This window comes from Oryctolagus cuniculus, chromosome 7 (assembly GCF_051225735.1).
Source record: "Oryctolagus cuniculus isolate XC-2025 breed Fujian yellow rabbit chromosome 7, ASM5122573v1, whole genome shotgun sequence".
Classification (NCBI taxonomy): Eukaryota; Metazoa; Chordata; class Mammalia; order Lagomorpha; family Leporidae; genus Oryctolagus; species Oryctolagus cuniculus.
Window position 1 is genome coordinate 8,454,206 of NC_142873.1, and position 20,775 is coordinate 8,474,980.

A 20,775-nucleotide genomic window follows, 5' to 3' on the forward strand; every position below is an offset into this window, starting at 1 on the left:
CAGTGCTTACCCCAAGGGACTATTTTAGTTTCCTGATGGTAAAATAAATTTAGAAATTGATATTTTACTTTTGGAAATGTGAGTAATGAGAATGATTAGCTGATAGTGTATCTAATGTGTATGTTTGTTTGGTGGCTTGACACATATATTTGAATTTTAGTGCACTTAAAATTGTGACTCAAAAATAATAACTGCAAGGCTAAACATCACATCCCATATCTTAGTTTCTGGGTTTGATACCCAGCTCCAGCTAGGGCTCCTAATGCAGACCCTGGCCAGCAGTGTATGCATTCCTGCCAAATACATGTGGGAGACCTGGATTGACTTCCTGGCTCTCAGCTTTGGCCCAACCCAGTGCAGGCATCTGGAGACTGAACCAACAGACGGGAGCTCTCTGTCTTTCTCTCTGTGCTTCTCCGCCTCTCACAGTAAATAAACAAACAACTACAGTGAACTCACTACCTATATATTCAGAAATGAAATTATTTCCTTAAGTCTGGTTTATTTTAAGACATTTTATGGAATGAATAGTCTGTTTCATCCTTTGCTGCTTTCTCAAGGACAAAATGTTTTAGTAGATTTTAAATTATGCCATAAATAAAGCAGCTTGAAGTCCAGATTTAAATTATCGTCAATTCAGAATTTACACCTTACTGAAATACTCCATCAGACTCCCTTCTACCTCCCTTATTGCTTTAAGCTGTAAAGCCATCATCTGCTTGCAGCAGATATCATGTTATATTGATCTTTAAATGCAAGATCTCCTTAAGAATGTAGCCAAACAACACAAATGATTATTACTAATAGTTCTTAAATGTTCATTAGAATCTTAGATTATTTCTTTTTTTTTTTTTTTTTTTTTTTTGACAGGCAGAGTGGACAGTGAGAGAGAGAGACAGAGAGAGAAAGGTCTTCCTTTTTGCCGTTGGTTCACCCTCCAATGGCCGCCGCTGCAGCCGGCGCACCGCGCTGATCCTGGCAGGAGCCAGGAGCCAGGTGCTTTTCCTGGTCTCCCATGGGGTGCAGGGCCCAAGCACCTGGGCCATCCTCCACTGCACTCCCTGGCCATAGCAGAGAGCTGGCCTGGAAGAGGGGCAACCGGGACAGAATCCGGCGCCCCAACCGGGACTCGAACCCGGTGTGCCGGCGCCGCAAGGTGGAAGATTAGCCTATTGAGCCACGGCGCCGGCTAGAATCTTAGATTATTTCTAACCATTCCACTTCTGCCATTTTAAATTCCTGAGATATTTGACTCTTGAACAAAGTAACTGCTCCATTTTGTATATAAACAAAGTAACTGGTAAGGCACCAAGAGTGTTGGTAATGTCATGTTAAAACTGGAGAGTTGAGAAACTGGGTGTTTGACAGCAGCGGTGAAGATGCCCTGAGACACCCTCATCCCATGTTGGAAAGTCTGGGTTCAAATCACAGCTCCTCTTCCGATCCAGCTCCCTGCGTACATCCTGGCAGCATAAGATGGCTCACATACTTGGGTCCCTGCCGCCCAAGACTGGCCCAGACTGAGTTCCAGGCTCCTGGCATGCAGTGGCCCATCCCTGGCTGTTGGGGCATTTGGGGAGTGAACCAGAGGATGAACGATTCATGCCTACCTTCACCTCATTTTCTCTCCTCCTCTCTCCCTCTCCTGTCTCTCTACACTACCTTTCAAATAACACAAAAACAGAGCTAAAAATATTTAGTTATCTAACTTCCTATCAGTCACTATTTAGTAGAAAGCAATTTGAATCATACTTGAATCAGTTAATTTTAAGCTAATTGGAAGATTTAGATCATGTTCCAGACAAAACTTCATAGATATTTCTCATCATTATGTGATTAAGATTTGACTTAGAAGCCCTATATTTCAAAATACTTATATCCCTTTCTCCTTTCATTATCAATGTTCTCGAATTTTGTTCTTTTAGTTTGGAGGTTTCTTAACAGTTTATTTTTACATGTTGTTTCTTTCCAACCTTTTTTTTTTTTTTTTTTTTAAGACTTTATTTGAGGGGTAGAGTTACAGATAGTGAGAGGTAGAGACAGAGAGAGAGGTCTTCCATCCACCGGTTCACTTCTCAAATCGCAACAGCCAGAGCTGGGCCGATCTAAAGCCAGGAGCCTGGAGCTTCTTCCAGGACTCCCACTTAGGTGCAGGGGCCCAAGGACTTGGGCCATCTTCTGCTGCTTTCCCAGGCCAGAGCAGAGAGTTGGATCTGAAGTGGAGCAGCCAGGACTCAAACTGGCACCCATATGGGATGCCGGCACTACAGATGGAGGATTAACCTACTGCACCACAGCTCTGGCCCCCCAACCTTTACTTTTAAGTCTCTTTATTTGGGTTTTCCAGAAGTGGGAAAGACGCAAGCATTGCCTTGGCCATGTACAGATTGTGCTTCTACTAGAGAAAGAGCATAACGCCATCAGATACTGTGATGACAGGCTTCATTATAATACTCAGATAAAGGAGCCGGCACCGTGGCATAGTGGGGAAAGCCGCCGCCCACAGTGCGGCATCCCATATGGGCGCCAGTTCAAGTCCTGGCTGCTCCACTTCTGATCCAGCTCTCTGCTGTGGCCTGGGAAAGTAGTAGAAGATGGCCCAAGTGCTTGGGTCCCCGTGTTGGAGACCCAGAAGAAGCTCTTGACTCCTGGCTTCAGATCAGCACAGCTCCAGCCGTTTCAGCCAACTGGGGAATGAACCAACAGATGGAAGACCTCTCTCTCTCTTGCTCTCTCTGCCTCTCCTCTCTGTGTAACTCTGACTTTCAAATAAATAAATAAATATTTTAAAAAAGATTTAGATAAAAATATTGACTAGTAAAATGGCTTCTTAAATTGCCTGAGTTATGTAAGATTTAACCAGAATTGTGTCGTGTTAAACAATCTGTTCCCATCCCAGCAGGCTGCTTGTGAAGAGTGCTGAATGGTGTTACCTTCATGTCTCAAAACAGTATTTTTCTTGTATGACAAGTATTTTACTTTGCAGACATTTGCAGCTAAAAAATCCACTGTAACTATGCCAAGTTGAAATCAGTGACCCTTGGGACATTTTGAGAACAGTTAAATGCATGCTGCTCTGCAAGATTCAGATGTGAAATAACAAAAAGTGGATCAAGAACTGGGATTTAGAGTACTGCTTGTGGATAGTGAGCTTGGAACCAGTACTCTGAATGTTAGCACGTCACTTGCTGTTCTTTTTTCTTAGAGAGACATCAAATATGTTGTTGCTTACATTACTAAAATAATGCTTTTTGTTTAAAATATTTGTCAACAGTGCTACTCTTGGCTGTTTTCAAGCAAAGGAATACCAATGTTTTATGTGTTTGTGTTTACTCCCTTTGATAATATGTTTCATTCTGGATAAATATGAATTCCTATCATTTTTCATTTATTCATCAGTTAATTTAGAAGTAAAATAATACCTATATTTATTACTTAGTTGGTCATCTCCTTTATTACTTTTCTTTGATTTACCAAGTAGAATAAAAAGGAAGATAAGGTTTTTCACATTAGTCTTCAGTTACAAGCCACATTGCTTTTAGGTGTCTTCATAGGGACATATATTAAAAGGAGGTATTTATATAAATCCAGGCATCCTGCTTAAACTAGATTCCAAGAAATAGAATAGAAGTAAAAGAACTTTTGAAGTATTTTTTAGGTTTTTACATTTGGCTATAAATCACTTTTTCATTCTTTTAGCAGATTTGTGAAAACTAACGTAAATGTAAATGTATGGTATATTCTTAACACCTATAAGTATTTTTAGAGACAGCAGGAGAAAAGAATTTTTGAAATCTGTCTTCATGTTTTATAAAACAGAAGATTGATCACATGCTTTTTGTCAGATTTAGAGAACTGTTACACAAAGAAGCTATTATACTGTTTTAGGAATTGATGATTGTATGAATAAAAGTATATGTAATATATACAATTTATAATGGAATCCAACAGGAACAGATTATACCATTCTCTCGGCCCGGTGACAAGAGTGGCACGAAATGGCTATCGAAGCCACGTGAAGGCCAGCAGGTACAATCCCCCTGCACTCAGGGGCCACAGAACCCCCTCTGGTGATGGTGATTGGCTCCCATGGTTGTGGTCTGGCATTTTTTCTGTTCTTTCTCAACTAACTGATTGAAAAACTAGATAAATCGCCCAGAAAAACTTTCTTTCCAAGATCTGACATGAAGATAAATTTGAACTACTCTCTCTGATCCACACAGCTAATTGCTAAAGCTTTTGTCTTTATGTCATATTTTTAAAATGTTAATGAATTGGTAGCCTTTTAACTGCACAAGTCTTTCTAATGCTGCTAGTTATTTGAGAGACTATTATAATAATCTGCTTGTTGTTTATAAGCTTCAATCAAAGCATTTACTTTGCTAAAAAATATACATTTGATTTCTTTTTAAATGATTTTTTCAGATAAACCACAGGCCATGAATTTAGACCAGTCTCTTTCATTAAATAATATTTATGTATTTCAACTCATTGAGGTGAGGAGTCAAATAAGGATTATACCAGTGATTGGAAACATAAGGTTTAGTGGTAAGGGGTAATCAGCCAACTCTTTTTTTTTTTTTTTTTTTAAAGATTATTTATTTGAAAGGCAGAATTACAGACAGAGAAGGAGAGACAGAGAAAGAGGTCTTCCATCCTCTGGTTTATTCCCCAAATGGCTGCAACAGCTGGAGCTGGGTTGACCTGAAGCCAGGAACCTGGAGCTTCTTCAGGTCTCCCACGTGGATTCAGGGGCCCAAGCACGTGGGCCATCTTCCACTGCTTTCCCAGGCTGTTAGCAGGGAGCTGGATGGGAAGTGGAACATCCAAGATGCTGGCACCACAGGCAGAGGCTTAACCTACTCAGCCCAGTCAGCCAACTCTTGAAACAGCAAACAAACTTGAAGCAAACTTTATGTCAGTTTGATGATACTGGATCTCCTTGTGTGCAAGTGTACATCCCTGAATATAAGTGGCTGAGCATAGAGTTTCTGATGGTTTCTAAGTTTTTAAGTCACTTTGAAGACACCTAAAGAACCATAAAAAAGTAAACTGGCAAACTTCAGATTTCTTTGCTGTTATAGGAATTCTACAGCTTGTATCATATCATAAAAAAGACATGTTTATCAATATGTATTGATTGGTTCATGTAGAAATTATTCTGGTTTTAAGTACAGCACCTTAAATCAGTTTGGAAAATATATTAAAATGTTCGGTTGTTCTGTCTTCTTTTTTAACTTGCATGAAAAGGCAATCTTGAGTTTGGAGACTGTTAGACCATAATCAAATGCTTGTACGCTGACAGCATTTAAATGCCATTAATTATTGCAGGAAGTTATTTTTTAAAATGTTGTTATTTTATTACTTTATTAATTAACCTATTTTAGAATTAAATTAAGCATGGATTTTTACTTTTATTGAGCTCCTGCTACTTTTATTTTCAGTTTTGTTTTGTTTTCAGTTTTGTTTTCATAAGTGCTTTTAACAGAATTTCCATCTTTCCTACCAGGACTTCAGAGTTTCTGATGAGGAAAATAAAGTTATGATAATGATGCAATGTGGCATATTAAGAAAAAAATTCTTAAATGCTTAATCTCTACTAAAGTAAATTACTGCATTCTTTCTAAATTGTACTTACTCAAATGTATATTAGTGTGTGTTTAGAACCTGCTGACTTTTAACAGCTTCCTAATTTCATGCCAGCTTATACAATTCAGATCAATAAATCTTTAAAAATTGTCCATGTCTTCTCAACTGTGAATAAAGCAACAAAATTTTAAAATTAAAAATAATTTCATTTTAAGTACCCATTGCTTAAAATATATACACAGATCTTATGTGGTTTTTTCATTTTCATTATTACAGTTCTGCAGAATCAGAAGATTTGGCAGTGCATTTGTATCCAGGAGCGGTTACTATTCAAGGTGTTCTCAGGAGAAAAACTTTGTTAAAAGAAGGCAAAAAACCTGCAGTAAGATTTCACTATGTTATATTTTAACACACCTCTAAAATATGTAAAAATAAGATCCTAGGGCCGGAGCCGCAGCTCACTAGGCTAATCCTCCACCTTGCAGCACCGGCACACCGGGTTCTAGTCCCGGTCGGGGCACCGGATTCTGTCCCGGTTGGGGCACCGGATTCTGTCCCGGTTGCCCCTCTTCTAGGCCAGCTCTCTGCTGTGGCCCGGGAGTGCAGTGGAGGATGGCCCAAGTGCTTGGGCCCTGTACCCCATGGGAGACCAGGAAGCACCTGGCTCCTGGCTTCAGATCAGCACAGCACGCCAGCCGTGGCAGCCATTGGAGGGTGAACCAACAGCAAAAGGAAGACCTTTCTCTCTCTCTGTCTCTCTCTCTCACTATCCACTCTGCCTGTCCAAAAAAAAAAAAAAGATCCTAAAAATAATTAAAGCAATTGCAATAAAATCAGGTATATAGTAGACTTGAATATTATAAAAGACACATTTGCCTCGCCATGTTTCCTAAAGTTATCTCCATACAGAAATCATATATTACATATACTTAAATAAAGGCACTCCCACACTTTTCTTTTTATCTTCAGTATAGTTTGTGTATTAAACTGTTCCTGTAGAAATCTGAACATATATCATTAAGAATTATTTTAGTAAAGATGAGGAAAATTAGAAAATAGGCAATAAGAACCTTAAAATAAAGTTCAACTAATGTTGCTTCATTGTTTTGTTTTTTTTAAGGTTTATTTTTTTATTTATTTGAAAGGCAAAATTAGAGGTGGAGAGAAAATGAGAGAGAGAGAGATCTTCCATCCACAGGTTCACATCCCAAATGGCCACAACAGCCAAGGCTGGGCTAGGCTGAGGCCAGGAGCCCGGGGCTTCCTCTGGTTCTAGAGTGGAGGGACCCAAATACTTGGCCCATCTGCTGCGGCTTTCCCAAGCAGCCGGGTCTTGAATCGGCTCCCATCTGGGATGCCAGCCATTGCAGGCAGCTACTTAACCCACTACACCACAACTCCAACCCTGCTTCACTGGTTTTGAAGTAATTGTAATGTAGTTTTTTTCCTGTGTGGTGTAGAACGCAGATGTTAAGTGTCCTGCACAACGCTACGGGGTGGGGGGGGGGGGCATGGTAAAGCAGAGCTGTCTGCATGTGATGGGTAAGTCTGCTCTTCCCCAGGACCACAGTGGCTCCTTGACCACTGGACGAAGATCACCTTTTCCTCAAATATTACAGTAGTCTGTCTAATCTGGGTTATGAAATCTTTGGCATACATCCACACTTAAAGTTTTTGAAGATATGAAGGATTCTTAAAATATAAAGATGATTTCCATGTATAAAGTCTTATTTTACCACTTACAAATCAGGAAACCAAAGGCACATACAATCAAGAAGCCACATCAGACCAGCTAGTGAACTAAGAATAGCCTGTCAGTTGAACGGTTACCAAACCTATAGCATGTCCAATGCTAGAAACAGAGCAGGGAGCCAGATGAGTCAGTGCCTGCCTCTAGGGATTCGATTCCAATGAGGAGAAATGAGAATAAGCAAGAGATGTCAGCGTTGCAAGGTGTTTGAGCTGAGAGCTGAGTAAGGAAGGTGAGTTAGCCTTCGCAGGTCTGAAAGTTCAGGCACTCAAAGTGGGAAGGAAGTGGAAGAGATGACAGAGACAGTGGCTGGAGTCGCTTGAGATGTGCATGTGAGGCGCAAAGAAAAGAGTGGGAACACGGGAACTTCTGAGCTTGGGGACTGAGGTAGACAAGTGTTGGAGACGTTTATTGAAATGGAGTTGGTCAAGTAAGCCTTGACCTACTTCAGATCCATGTGCTTAGTTATTTCGGCCCTTAAAAAAGTGTAGCTCGGAGGGCAACACAGGAGTGGTGGCAGAGATTTGGAAGTCACTGGCATACAGAGAGTATTTGAGGAGTGGAACTGGGTGAGGTGGATTATCTGTGAAGGAAGTGTCACTGGGGAAGAAAAACGGGCTAGGGATGGAGTTCTGTAGTAAGTATGGGTCTGCTCCAGAGTGTACAGTAAGAAGTTGTTGTCCCAGAAGGCTGGCAGGTGAAAGTGCCTGAAGAAGAAAGGCGACCCTGCCGAGGCTACAGTGATGCCGAGAGCTCTGCAGCCCGAGAGCCAAATGAAGGACATTGAAGAATGGGCAGAGTGGACGTCCGAGGCCAGAACTGGAGCCAGCTTCGCGAGCACAGCTCGGCAGATGGACTCTGCTGCACGGGAGGCGGTCCTTAGCAGATTCCGTCTGTTTTTCTCTAGAGTGTGCAGTGATTGCATTCTGGCCTGAGGTCGCGTGGGGGTTGGTAATTAGAGTTTTGAGAAGGTATAAAACTGTCTCCAGAGAGACAGTGTGTGCATAATGACTAGATTGAGGAAGAGGGAAGTACGACTGATAGGCATTTGAGATTTGTGATCATAATGTTATCTGTTGGTCTAACTGTGTGGTTTCTTCAGTAATACTCAGCTACTGTGGGATGTGGTGCCAGATAATCAGATGATTAGATCTGGGTTTTATCGGGAGAGGGCAGTTGAATTAAAGTATCTGGAAGGGAAAGGATACAATGTTAGATCATGAGATATAGGCTAGATATGAAGAAAAAGAAGGGAAGAGTGGTTTTGGGAGGGAGGGGGTAGTGGAAATGCTAGAGAATATTAAAAAGCAGTAGGGGCCGGCGCCGTGACTCACTAGGCTAATCCTCCACCTACGGTGCCGGCACCCCGGGTTCTGGTCCCGATCGGGGCGTCAGATTCTGTCCCGGTTTGCTCCTCTTCCAGTGGCCCAGGAGTGCAGTGGGGGATGGCCCAAGTCCTGAGCCCCGCACCTGCATGGAAGACCCAGAGAAGCACCTGGCTCCTGGCTTCAGATCAGCGCGGTGCGCCAGCCACAGCGGCCACTGGGGGCTGGCCCAATGGCAAAGGAAGACCTTTCTCTCTCTGTCTCTCTCACTGTCCACTCTGCCTGTCCAAAAAAAAAAAAAAAAAAAGGCAACAGGAATCTTAATGAGAGCAAGAATTACTTTGATGAGGATGCTACAGTCTGTTAGCTGGAATCATGGGGATATTTGAGGTGAAGATTGCAGAAGTGAGAGAATTCAAGGCTGTTAGGCCTTTGATGACAGAGAGTACAGTATATCTTTGGCACAAAGAAGGGTAAAGAGACTGAAAAGCCCATAGCGTTTTTAATAGTATATTCATGTGCTTACCCTCCCCAGGTAGCAGCTTGGACAAAATACTGGGCAGCTTTGTGTGGGACACAACTTTTTTACTATGCTGCCAAATCTCTAAAGGCTACAGAAAGAAAACATGTAAGTATTTTTCTTCTAAAATTTTGACCTTGTTTCACAGCTGTTTCTTTGTGGTTGTTAAGAAAACAGTCCTAATGGGACACAAGGATGTTGACGAGGTGGAAGGGATGTTGTTTGTTTTTCATTTTTCCCCATTTTATACTCCTTGTATGAATGCTGTAATGGAATTTTGATTCTGGTGGACCATTCCAAGGAAGCTCTTGGAATAAATTCCGTATTTTGAGGTTTGTTTTTTGAATGATGTTCTTCCATTGCAGATGTCACAATTGCACATTACAGATTTCTATCTTGGTAGCACGGCTTTCTCAGACTTGGGTTTCTGGTTTAGAACGCGATTCAAAAAGCTTGCCTTGGAGTCTCAGTTCCTGATGTACAAAATGTGATGATTTGGAACCAGTGTCGAAAGTTCTTTCCCCATCAGTCAGTGATTTTCCCGGGAGTAAAGAGGAATGAGTGATCACAATAGTTAGCTGCAGTCCACTGTCTTGCGTTTCGTATTACTTAGAATATTTAGAAGTGTCCTGTGGCTGTATTTTGCATGCCGTTTTAAAATTTTGTTTTGTTTTGTTTTATTGATTTGAAAGCCAGGGTGACAGAGAGGGAAGAGAGAGAGAGAAATCGATCTTCCATCGACTTCACTCCACAAATAGCTGCAACAGCTGGAGCTGGGCCAGGCCAGAGCCAGGAGCCAGCAACTCTTTCCGGGTCTCCATGTGGGTGGCAGAGACCCAAGAACTTGGGCTTGCCTGCTGTGTTTTATATGGCTGTAAAACAGTCTTTAAAAGGAATAATAATTTTCCATGTTGCATTAATAAAATCTCTTTGAGACAAATTTAATTCTAAATCATGTATTTTGGGGGGATGGAGAACATTTAAGTGGTTTACACTACTGAGGAAAGGTGAATCACTAAAGAAAAATTTTAAGTACTTTTTCTACTTATAAGTCACCCACATGACACAACATAATTCAGAGAAATTCTTTTCTGTCCCAGTTTTAGCCCTTTAATAAGGCTGAAGGTATAAAAGTGGACATTTTTGGTTTAAGTGAATGTGGGAAGTCCTGTAAGTGCAGAAAGGGAAATCTGCAAGCCTGCATTCCTAGATTGTAGTATTACCTAATGTATTCATTTTTTTCTGCATCGAAGGACCTCATAAGGATAGAATGGCTGGAAAGAAAGGAGGGAGAATGTTATTTTGTTATTTCTCTATTTTTGAATTATTAAAAAGGAAAGCATATTCATAGTAAAAACAAGTATTTAGCAGAAGTATATTCACTGTAAGAAATAATTTTACATATTTGAACCTACTCTCTACAAGGTAATGACTGAGTAAATGTTGTTTGAGCAGTTAAATTTTAGAAACAAATCTACACCTAAAAATGCATCAAATATGTTAAGACTTTTCATGAATAAATAAAATAGAAAAATGGGAAAAAGAAATAAATTGAAAACAAAATGCAAATGTCTGATAAACATGAAAAGATGATTAGCCTCACTACTTATCCAGAAGTACAGATTAAATGACGCTTTTTCTTGCCATTAGGCTAACGCTTTAAAGTTTGACAGTGTTGTACTGGCCATGAGGTAGGGAGACGTGGACTTAGCATCCACAGGGCTCAGAAGTTTAAAGTGGTGGTGGTTCTGTGATGGGCAGTCCGCGTCAGTGGGAGGCAGTGTGTGGCTTAGGAGCAGCCAACCATTCCTTACCTGAGAGTCTGCTACAGAATTCCTGAAGCAAGTACACCAAGATATCTGTAGTGATGTTTATGACAGCAGAACTATGGGAACAGCCAAAATGCTTACCAGGAAAGAGTTACTGACAGCTGAAAACCTCAGAAAACCCCCGTCAGTATACAAGACACCACGAGCAGCAACCGCACAAAGAAGCCTCTGGTGTTGCCGCCATCTGGGGAGTGAACCAGCAGGTGGAAGACTCCCCTCCTCCCCCCACCCCGCCTCTGCCTCTCTGTAACTCTGCCTTTCAACTAAATAAATAGATCTTTTAAAAGCCTCTGTTGTAAATGCACAGAGAAAGTTCTGAAGGGCATCACCCTGAGAAGGAGTCAGCTGATGGCCGGGGGCCGTTTTCCCCGTCTCACCTTCATCCCTCTGCATGAAGGGCTTATGTTGCTTGAGTTACTTTGTTGTTGTTCAGAGAAGCAGATGAGGCAGAGATTGTGAGAGTCAGGACAAGTATATCAGAAGATCATGCTATCCACTTTTTTTGACAGTACATTGGGAACTGTCAAATCATCAGTTCTGTGATATTGCCAGTTTCATTCTCCATGTATTAAAACCTCCTGACCTTAGTGTTCTATTTTGTTAAAATATTCTGTGTTCGTTCTTCTCCTTTTCACTGTGAAACATGTTAACACATACAAAAGAAGATAGTATTGTACTCAACGCGTTTCACAGCGTGATAAAATGACCTCATAGGCTATAGCAGGGCATTGTCAGAAAGGCCAAAGCCTGCCCACGGAGCATCTCCTGCCTTTCTCATGAATTGGCCTCACAGCTGGCACTGTCCTGAATTCCTTATTAGTCATTGCTGTGATTTTCTTGTAAGTTTTGTATGATTCCTTTAATGCATTGTTCCATTTTTGAAATGTACTTGAATAGATTCACATGTATATTCCTAGGGACTAAGAATTTTTTTGCTTGGTATTACATTGTGATCCATTGTTGTAGGTGTGCATAAGCCGACACATACTCTTTTTCACAACTGGATATTTGGATGATTTCCAGATTAGGGTTTTAGTTTTGCATTTGTTTCTTTGGTTTTGTTTTGTTTAGATTTGGTTATTTGAGAGAGGCAGAGTCACACAGAGAGAGAGAGGTCTCAGAGACCTCAGAGAGAGTGCTGATTCACTCCCCAAATGGCCACAGCAGACAGAGCTCAGCAGATCCAGAGCCAAGAGTTTGTTCTGGGTCTCCCTTATGGGTGCAGGGCCCCAAGCACTTGGGCCATCTTCCACTGCTTTCCCAGGCCATTAGCAAGGAGCTAGACCAGAAGTAGAGCAGCTGAGACTCAAACAAGCACCCATGTGGGATGCTTCTGCTGCAAGTGGACGCTTAACCTACTGTGCCACAGTGCTGGCCCCAGTTTCTTTGGTTTTTTGTTTTGTTATTTTTAAATACAAGCTCTGGGAAGTTATATTTTAAAAAAATTGTGTGGTTTACTTTTCACCAGTCTGTTCCAGCATGCTTCTTATAATATCAGAATCACTTGGATCAGTAATAGAAAGAGTGCATACTCTGTAGTATTTTCCGTGTGCTGTTCCCAATTCAGTATTCTCACCACTGTGGATGGACACCAGTTTGGACCAACATGACATAATACTCTTTCAGATTCCCGCGAAGCTGGGCAGTTGCTGGCAAGGATGACCAGTTTCTCTTTGCTTTGTCTGGTCCTCTTCGGAGACTGCGTGTACCCCAGTGGGTGTCTTCCACTCTCCAGCACTAGCGGAGTCTAGAGTTGATCGACTCCACTGACTCTCATCTGCTTTGCAGCCGGCTTCTCCCTGCCTTAGGTGCAAGATGATCTCCAGCCACGTACAGCTGCAGAGACTCGTGGGGAGCAAGGAGGAACCAAAAAAAGCTTGTTTTGCTATTTCTAACAGTGCTGCTATAAATATTTTTTAAATATTTATTTATTTGAGTTACAGAGAAAGAGAGGTCTTCCATCCACTGATTGACTCACCAGATGGCCACAGTGGCTGGTGCTGGGCCAGGCTACATTAACAGCCAGGAACTCCATCCAGGTCCCCACGTGGGTGCAGGGGCCCAAGCACTTAGGCCATTAGCAGGGAGCTGGATCGGAAGTAGAGCAGCCAAGACTCAAACCAGTGCCCATATGGGATGCCAACACTGCAGACAGCGGCTCAACCTGCTGCACCACAAAGCTGACCCCTGCTATAAATACTTTTGTGCACAGATTCTCTAGATTATATATCTAGAGTGCAAATTTTGAACTTTGTTAGAAAATGGCAAATTAATTTACACACTCACGAATGGCACAATCAGACTTTATATTCTCACTGTATTGTCAGGCTTTTAGATTTTGGTGAATCTAGTATATATGAAATAGCACCTCATAATTTAATTTGTATTCCCCTGATTGCTTACTGAGTTGGAAATTTTTTCATGTGTTTTGGTCATTCATGTTTCTTCTGTGAATACCTGGGTAAATATGTTGCTTAATCTTATTCTAAATAATCAAATGTCTTAAATATATATTACATATATGTTCTTCTTAACTACACACACACACACTCATTCTGGAGGGTATGTTGCAAGTGTATTTGACTTATCATTTCACTCTCTTCAGGGTGTCTTTTGGTGAAGAGTTCTTAATTTTATAGTAATAAAGTCTGTCTCTCTCCCTTTATGGTCAGTACTTTCTGAATGTATTCTAAAATCCAGCTCCAGCCTGAGATCATTAACAAGCTCCACTGTTATCCACTAGTAGTTTTTTCAGTAACGGATTTGTCTGGAGTGTAGGAGTGTGATGTGGGTGACGTAGCCGCTGGTTTTCATGACTTTGTATGCACGGCTGACTTTCCTGGCTCTGTTGGCAGAGTGGTTCATTCTGCCATGGCTGACCTGCAGAACCTGCTCGTGCCATATGAGTTTATGTTACTCATAGATTCCTTTCTAGATTTCATTGCCCTGTTGGTCTGTCCCTGCCCCAGTAGCCCGTGACTTCAGTTACCTTAGCTTTGTCGCGTGTGTGTGTGTGTGTGTGTGTGTGTTTTCAGCTTTCTAAGGTACAGTTGGCAGAATTACTTGCATTCAGGGTGCGAAGCCTTGTTTTGATATAAGCGTGAAGTGACCACCTCCGTCAGGCTGAGGCCTTACTCCCAGGGCTGTTTGCCTTTTGGTGGCTTTGTAAGTCTTGATGTGTAGCAGAGCAAGTGCTGCCGAATTTCGTTATCATGGATCTTTCGCTATTCCATGTAAATTTTAGAATTAGCTTGTCAGGTTAAACATTAAAACTTTTTTAGAATTTTCATTGAAATGACACTGAACTTACAGATCAGTTTAGGGAGAACTGCTCTCTCTACAACATTGAACTTTTTAAAATTTGACGGTATTTCTCCATTGATTTAGGTCTTCTCTAATATCTTTTAACTATTAAACTTTCTATGTCTTTGTTGTTTGTGTTCCTAGATTCCTCTTGCGTGATAGATTTTTTTAGTTCTAGGTTCCCAGCAACCTTGGTGACCTTTCTCATTAATTTGGTGGATGTGGATTAATTTTCTGTAAATAATGTCATCCTTTTAAAGATAACTTCCTCCTCACCCTTACGTCTTTTCTTTCCTTTTTGTTGTTCTTATTGACCTACGAATTCTGATTTAACGATGGTAGAGCTAGCAGTGGTGATACTAGATACCAGAGCTAATATCATTGTCATGATACTTGATTTTCAAGTGTTTTTAGCATTTTACCCTTACAAGTGGGCTGCAGTGTTTGTTTTGTCTGTCTACCTGATTTGGTTTTTGTGTGTGTGTGTGTGTGTGTTTTCCTTTTGAAATGCACTGTTGGATTAGGAAATTCCCTTGTATTCTGAGTTGCCCGTGTCTTTAACACAGTATGCAGTACATTTGCCCAAAAATTGTATTGGTGTTGAGTTGATCGTGTCTTCTCCTTTAATATGTTAATGTGGTAATTTAATAATTGTTCTAAAGAAGTGTAACTGAAGTTAATAATAAATAAAAGAATAGTTAACTACAAAATAAATGAATAGTTAACTACGAAAGTAAAAAAAAAGGGGCCGGCGCTGTGGCGTGGGAGGTTAAAGCCCTGGCCTGAAGCGCAGGCATCCCATATGGAAGCCAGTTCTAGTCTCGGCTGCTCCTCTTCGATCCAGCTCTCTGCTATGGCCTGGGATAGCAGTAGAAGTGGCCCAGGCTTGGGCCCATGCACCCATGCCTGGGAGCCAGAGGAAGCTCCTGGCTTCAGATCTGCGCAGCTCCAGCTGTTGTGGCCATCTGGGGAGTGGACCAGCAGATGGAAGACCTCTCTCTCTGTCTCTACCTCTCTTTGTAACTCTGTCTTTCAAATAAATAAAATCTTAAAAAAAAAAAAGTAAAAAGCACGCTAAGATTACCCTTTTTGTGAGAAACACAGTAAGCATGTGTTTTAATGACCATTAATTCTCTGGTAGCACTTCTGGTTCATTTAATCACAAGATTTAGGATAAGATAGCCATTAAAATGCAAATGTGTTTACTACCAGGAGCAGAACAGCAGCTTAGGAGAAACAAAATAGGTGAATTCATCAGGCTGCCTGCAGAGCTGCTCCCTGGGCATGGAGATGGAACATTTGGTCTTGATGAAGAGTTGAAGCTGGGAAAGGCCTGGAAAGAAGGAGACCAGGTGAAGAGAGCATGGCTAGATGGAATTTAGTAGTAAAAGGTCCCAAGCTGACCGTGGCCAGAGTGAAGTCACAGATCTTGTCTCGTTATAAGAAACTGAAAGTATGCTCTCGGAAACACTTAATTTCTGTTTAAATTATCCAAAGATTTTGTTTTCACTCACCGTCTTTTGATCTTTCAGTTCAAGTCAACGTCAAATAAGAATGTGTCTGTGGTCGGCTGGATGGTGATGATGGCTGACGACCCGGAGCACCCGGACCTCTTCTTGCTCACGGACTCTGAGAAAGGTGATTGTGAGGACGAGGCACTAGTGTGCGTAACTGGAATACCCAGCAGGGAAAGTGTGTGTGTAGCTTTATTTACTGGAGCAGTTTTTTGTCACATAATATGATTGATAGCATTTTTAGAGCCTGCATTTGCTTTATGGGCATAAGCTTGAAAATTAAAAGCCCAGTTAATCCCTAGAAAGATAACCAGGGAGGGAAGGAGGAAGGGCTGGAAGAAGGGAATCTGAGAATATGTAGCCCATTGTCATTCTAAGATCTCAGAGATTTGCCATATGGGCAATACCCTTTCATCTGCACCCTGAAGTAGATTGTCATTTGAAAGGCAGAGTTAGACCCAGAGAGACCCAGAGAGAGAGAGAAATCTTCCATCCACTGTTTCAGTCCTCAAGTGGCTGCATGGCCAGGGCCTGTTCATGCTGAAACCAGAAACCCAGAACTCCATCCAGGTTTCCCATGTGGATGGCAGGGGCCAAGCAGTGGGGTCTTCTGCTGCTGCTTTCCCAGACGCATTAGCAAGGAGCTGGATCGGAAGATGAGCCACCGGGACTCAAGCTGGCACTGTAATATCGGAATGCCAGTGTAGCAGGTGGGGTCTGGCATTGCTGTGGGCTAGGTTGGGCCTAAGTGTCTTTTAAAGAAGCATTGTAAGTACAGGCAGAGACACGCCCTGTACCATGGTAAAGTCTGTTTACAAAGTGAGGAAAACCTGCATGTACGTGGGGTCATGCTAGGGAGAGTGGGCCAGGAAAGGAAAAGAGATTGCCATGCCGTGTTCGTTCTGGGTCCATGTGGAGGGAGAGAGAGGGTTAAGGACCCCCTCCTCCCCTCTACTAGGCTGCTTATGAGTTTAGAAAAGGGGGGTCCAGGTAGGGGGAGGTACAGCCTGGGGAAGGGGTCATCTGATTGACAGGTGGGTGCATAAGATTACACAGAGCCAGGCAGCTGGGCTTCTACCCTAAGCTTGCTACCTGACTTACCCCATATCAGCATCCTAACCTGTTGCACCACAAAGGCAACCCTGGAAAATGATTTTTTTTTGTTTGTTTGTTTATTTTCATTTTATTTGAAAGAGAGATCATCCATCTGATGTTTTACCCCCCAAATGACCACACGACCAGGGCTGGGCCAGGCCAAAGCCAGAAGCATAGAACTCCATCCAGTTCTTCCATGTGGGAGGCCGGTGCCCAAGTACCTGGGTCATCTTCTGCTGTCTTCCAAGGGACATGAGCAGGGAGCTGGATCAGGAGTAGAGCAGCTGGGACTCATGCTGCCGCTCGGGGATGCTGGGTCACGGGCTGTTCTACCTGCCCACCCAAGATCATCATTCTTAAGTTCTAAATTTGTCCAGGTTTTCCTCTGAGTGATTTTTATTGTGTTACTTTGAATTAATCAGTTATTTGGCTTAAAACATTTTTCAAGTGAATTAAAATATCATATATACAATATAAGGAGACATGAATGAATGAATAAAATAATTGACTGTTGACCCCTGGAATTTGTAAAGGGGATGAGAGAAATTGGAAGGTGGGCTGTGTTGAATCACATACAACCACATGGTTGTTTTATTTAGTTGTACTTTATCCTAAAGAACATTTAAGAAAACAAAGTTATTTCTTAGGAGAAATTCATAAGCAACAAAACAGTGACTTTTTGAATATGTGGTAGTGGGGAAATGTTTCACATAGAGAGCTCCTGTTTTATTTGTGGTGGAAACCATCTGCTAAATGAATACATTTCTGAAACTGAGCACTCTGGTCACATTTAGTGCATTCTTTAACATGGGGCAGAATTACCATGTGTCATAGTCCTAATGTTTTTATTTTCCCCTTATTTTGGTAATTTCAGGAAATTCATACAAGTTTCAAGCTGGCAATAGGATGAATGCGATGCTGTGGTTTAAGCATCTGAGTGCAGCCTGCCAAAGTAACAAACAACAGGTGAGCATTTCTCTGTTGACAGCCGTCAGCGAGACAGCAAGTCCTGATTTCAGGGAGGGGACTATGGGCAAGGAAGCAGCATTTCAGGGAGTAAGAACTATTCAAGGTGAAACAGTAGAATCGAGTGCTGCAGAGTACAGGAGCAGGGGCAGCTTCCGAGAAGCTGGGTACGCAGCAGGGCTCTCGTGAACTCCGGAGGAGCAGCCTGTGCAGAGAGGGAGGATGGACACTGGGACAGGGTGCAGCAGATGCAGGCCTGCAGAGGAGCCAGCTCGCAGTGCGCAGGGGAGGGAAAGACGTCGGCATCGGTACAGCGAGCGTGCAGCTGCGGAAGGGGCAAAGTCGTGTGGCACTTTAAATAAAGAAAAATTACTCTGGTTCTTAATTTGATCAGTTGACACTTGATGTGGGTTCCTGTGATGGCAGTGAAACCAAAACCCATTTACATTTTATTGTTGTTTTTATTGTACTGAAACAAAGATGGGCTGCATGAAATAGGCTCTCAGCTGCAAAGGAGAAGAATCCATTATGTTGTCTTCCCCACACCCTGTTGCAGGGTTAGAGTCGGACCACAAACTGATAGAGCAGACGTAACGTAAACGTTAAAACTGCCATCATGGAAGTTTCTCCTAGACTCGATTAGACCTGGATTCCGAAAGTAATTCATCAGTGACATAGGGCAGTGGTGATACCAAGGTATACAGGTGTTGTCGGTAGCTAATTTTAATGTGTTGTTAGCACTCTGTACTTTACAAAACTAAATAGAGTCATTTTTTACCCTCTGATATCAAGATTTAAGTTATTATCTTTGTTTTTGTAAATGAAGAAACCAAGATTCACAGATATTAAATAGGCTTATATAGTAAAAAATGGTTGACCTGAGACCCACTAGGTTCATATTGTTAAGTCCATTCTTTTAAAATATTGTTCAGGTGAGCTTTGTTCTCTCCTGATTGTTATTACACATGTATGTGATTGCAGATTTGGTACCACTTTTAGTCATCTCTGTAAAGGACATGAATACCCAGGAGAAGAATTACCTCTTGCCATGTCAAGGTAGTGTCTAGAGCAGAATGAAAGGAACAGACCTTCTTTTTTCTTTAAAGATTTATTTATTTATTTATTTGAAAGGCAGACTTGGAGGCAGAGACACAGGCAGGGGGAAAAGAGAAAGGCCTTCCATCCGCTGGTTCACTCCCCAGATGTCTACAATGGCCGGAGCTGCAGCAATCCGAAGCCAGGAGCCAGGAGCCAGGAGATTCTTTCGGGTCTCCCACATGGGCACAGGGGCCCAAAGACCTAGGCCATCTTCTGCTTTCCCAGGCCACAGCAGAGAGCTGGATCTGAAGGGAAGCAGCTGGGACTCAAACTGGGCTGGCGCTGACAGCGGCAGCTTTTCCCGCTACGCCACAGCACTGGCCCTAGGAACAGACCTTCTTTTGCCTAAGTCTGAGACTTTTTTTTTTTTTTGACAGGCAGAGTGGACAGTGAGAGAAAAAGAGAGACAGAGAGAAAGGTCTTCCTTTGCCGTTGGTTCACCCTCCAATGGCTGCCGCGGCCGGCACACTGCGCTGATCCAAAGGCAGGAGCCAGGTGCTTCTCCTAGTCTCCCATGGCGTGCAGGGCCCAAGCACCTGGGCCATCCTCCACTGCCTTCCTGGGCCACAGCAGAGAGCTGGCCTGGAAGAGGGGCAACCGGGACAGAATCCGGCGCCCTGACCAGGGCTAGAACCCGGTGTGCCGGCGCCACTAGGCAGAGGATTAGCCTGTTGAGCCACGGTGCCGGCCTAAGTCTGAGACTTTCAAGATTTGCTTCCCATGCTTTTTTTAAAATGCAACTTAAGGTATTAAGTTTTATTTATTTAAAAAAAAAAATAAGGTTCAGGCCGGCACCGTGGCTCACTTGGTTAATCCTCCGCCTGTGGCGCCAATATCCCATAAGGGTGCCGGTTCTGGTCCCAGTTGCTCCTCTTCCAGTCCAGCTCTCTGCTGTGGCCCGGGAGGGTGGTGGAGGATGGCCCAGGTGCTTGGGCCCCTGCACCCAGGTGGGAGACCAGGAGGAGGCACCCGGCTCCTGGCTTCAGATCGGCACAGCGCTGGCCATGGCAACCATTTGGGAGGTGAACCAATGGAAGGAAGACCTTTCTCTCGGTCTCTCTCTCTCTCACTGTCTATAACTCTACCTGTCAAATAAATAAATAAAATAAGTTCATATTCCCCAGTTAGAGCAGACAGTGTAAGCACAACAGCAGAGGCTCATTTTTTCTTTTTTTACTGTGTCGGGGGACCTCCCTGCAGTATCAGTTTAACCATGTGTGTAATCCTGTTTTTTCTTTGTTTCTGTACTTGAAATAATCAGAGTCATAGCAGATTTATAAGTAGAACCTGTGAAATTGGAAATTTTTAATAGAAGAATCTGACTCAAATGCAAACTAGCTTAATCCACATTCAGGCAACTTAAATGTTTACTGTATTTAAATATGGGGGTTTTTTTTATAACCAGACCAGAGGATTTGTACTTTAAGCACACGAGCATTTGTATTGTATTTGGTTTATAATTCACTTAGGATTATATTGTCCAACAGAAATTTTTCATTCAGAAGTTGACAGATAGAAGATATTCATGTTTTTTGGGGCCCATGCCGTGGTGTAATGGGCTAAGCATCTCCTTGTAGCGCCCGCATCCCATGTGGGCACTGGTTGGAGTCCCAGCTGCTTCTCTTCCCACCCAGCTCTCTGCTACGGCATGGGAAAAGAGTGGAAGATGGCCCAAATCCTTGGGCCCCTGCACCTGCATGGGGGACTGGAAGACGCTCCTGGCTCCTGACTTTGGATCATCCCAGCTCTGGCCGTTTGGCCTCCTGGGAAGTGAACCAGCAGATAG

At 42.6% G+C, this 20,775-nt stretch overlaps 1 protein-coding gene and 1 pseudogene across 11 annotated transcripts in view; one reads left to right on the forward strand and one right to left on the reverse strand.

Annotated features, from left to right (window-relative positions):
- The window catches only part of RALGPS2 (Ral GEF with PH domain and SH3 binding motif 2), a 169,550-nt gene that overhangs the window by 142,611 nt on the left and 6,164 nt on the right, over positions 1-20,775 (forward strand). For 8 of the 11 annotated variants that reach the window (XM_070077183.2, XM_070077193.2, XM_070077191.2 and 5 more), the window contains 5 exons: positions 3,952-4,029; positions 5,866-5,971; positions 9,200-9,292; positions 15,849-15,954; positions 17,800-17,891. In XM_070077183.2, the coding sequence (XP_069933284.2) occupies positions 3,952-4,029; positions 5,866-5,971; positions 9,200-9,292; positions 15,849-15,954; positions 17,800-17,891 (475 nt within the window). The remainder of the gene's footprint in view (positions 1-3,951; positions 4,030-5,865; positions 5,972-9,199; positions 9,293-15,848; positions 15,955-17,799; positions 17,892-20,775) is intronic. The other 3 variants (XM_070077192.2, XM_089299446.1, XM_089299449.1) reach the window with 1 other exon arrangement.
- LOC108177568 (large ribosomal subunit protein eL30 pseudogene) lies at positions 12,321-14,227 on the reverse strand (annotated as a pseudogene).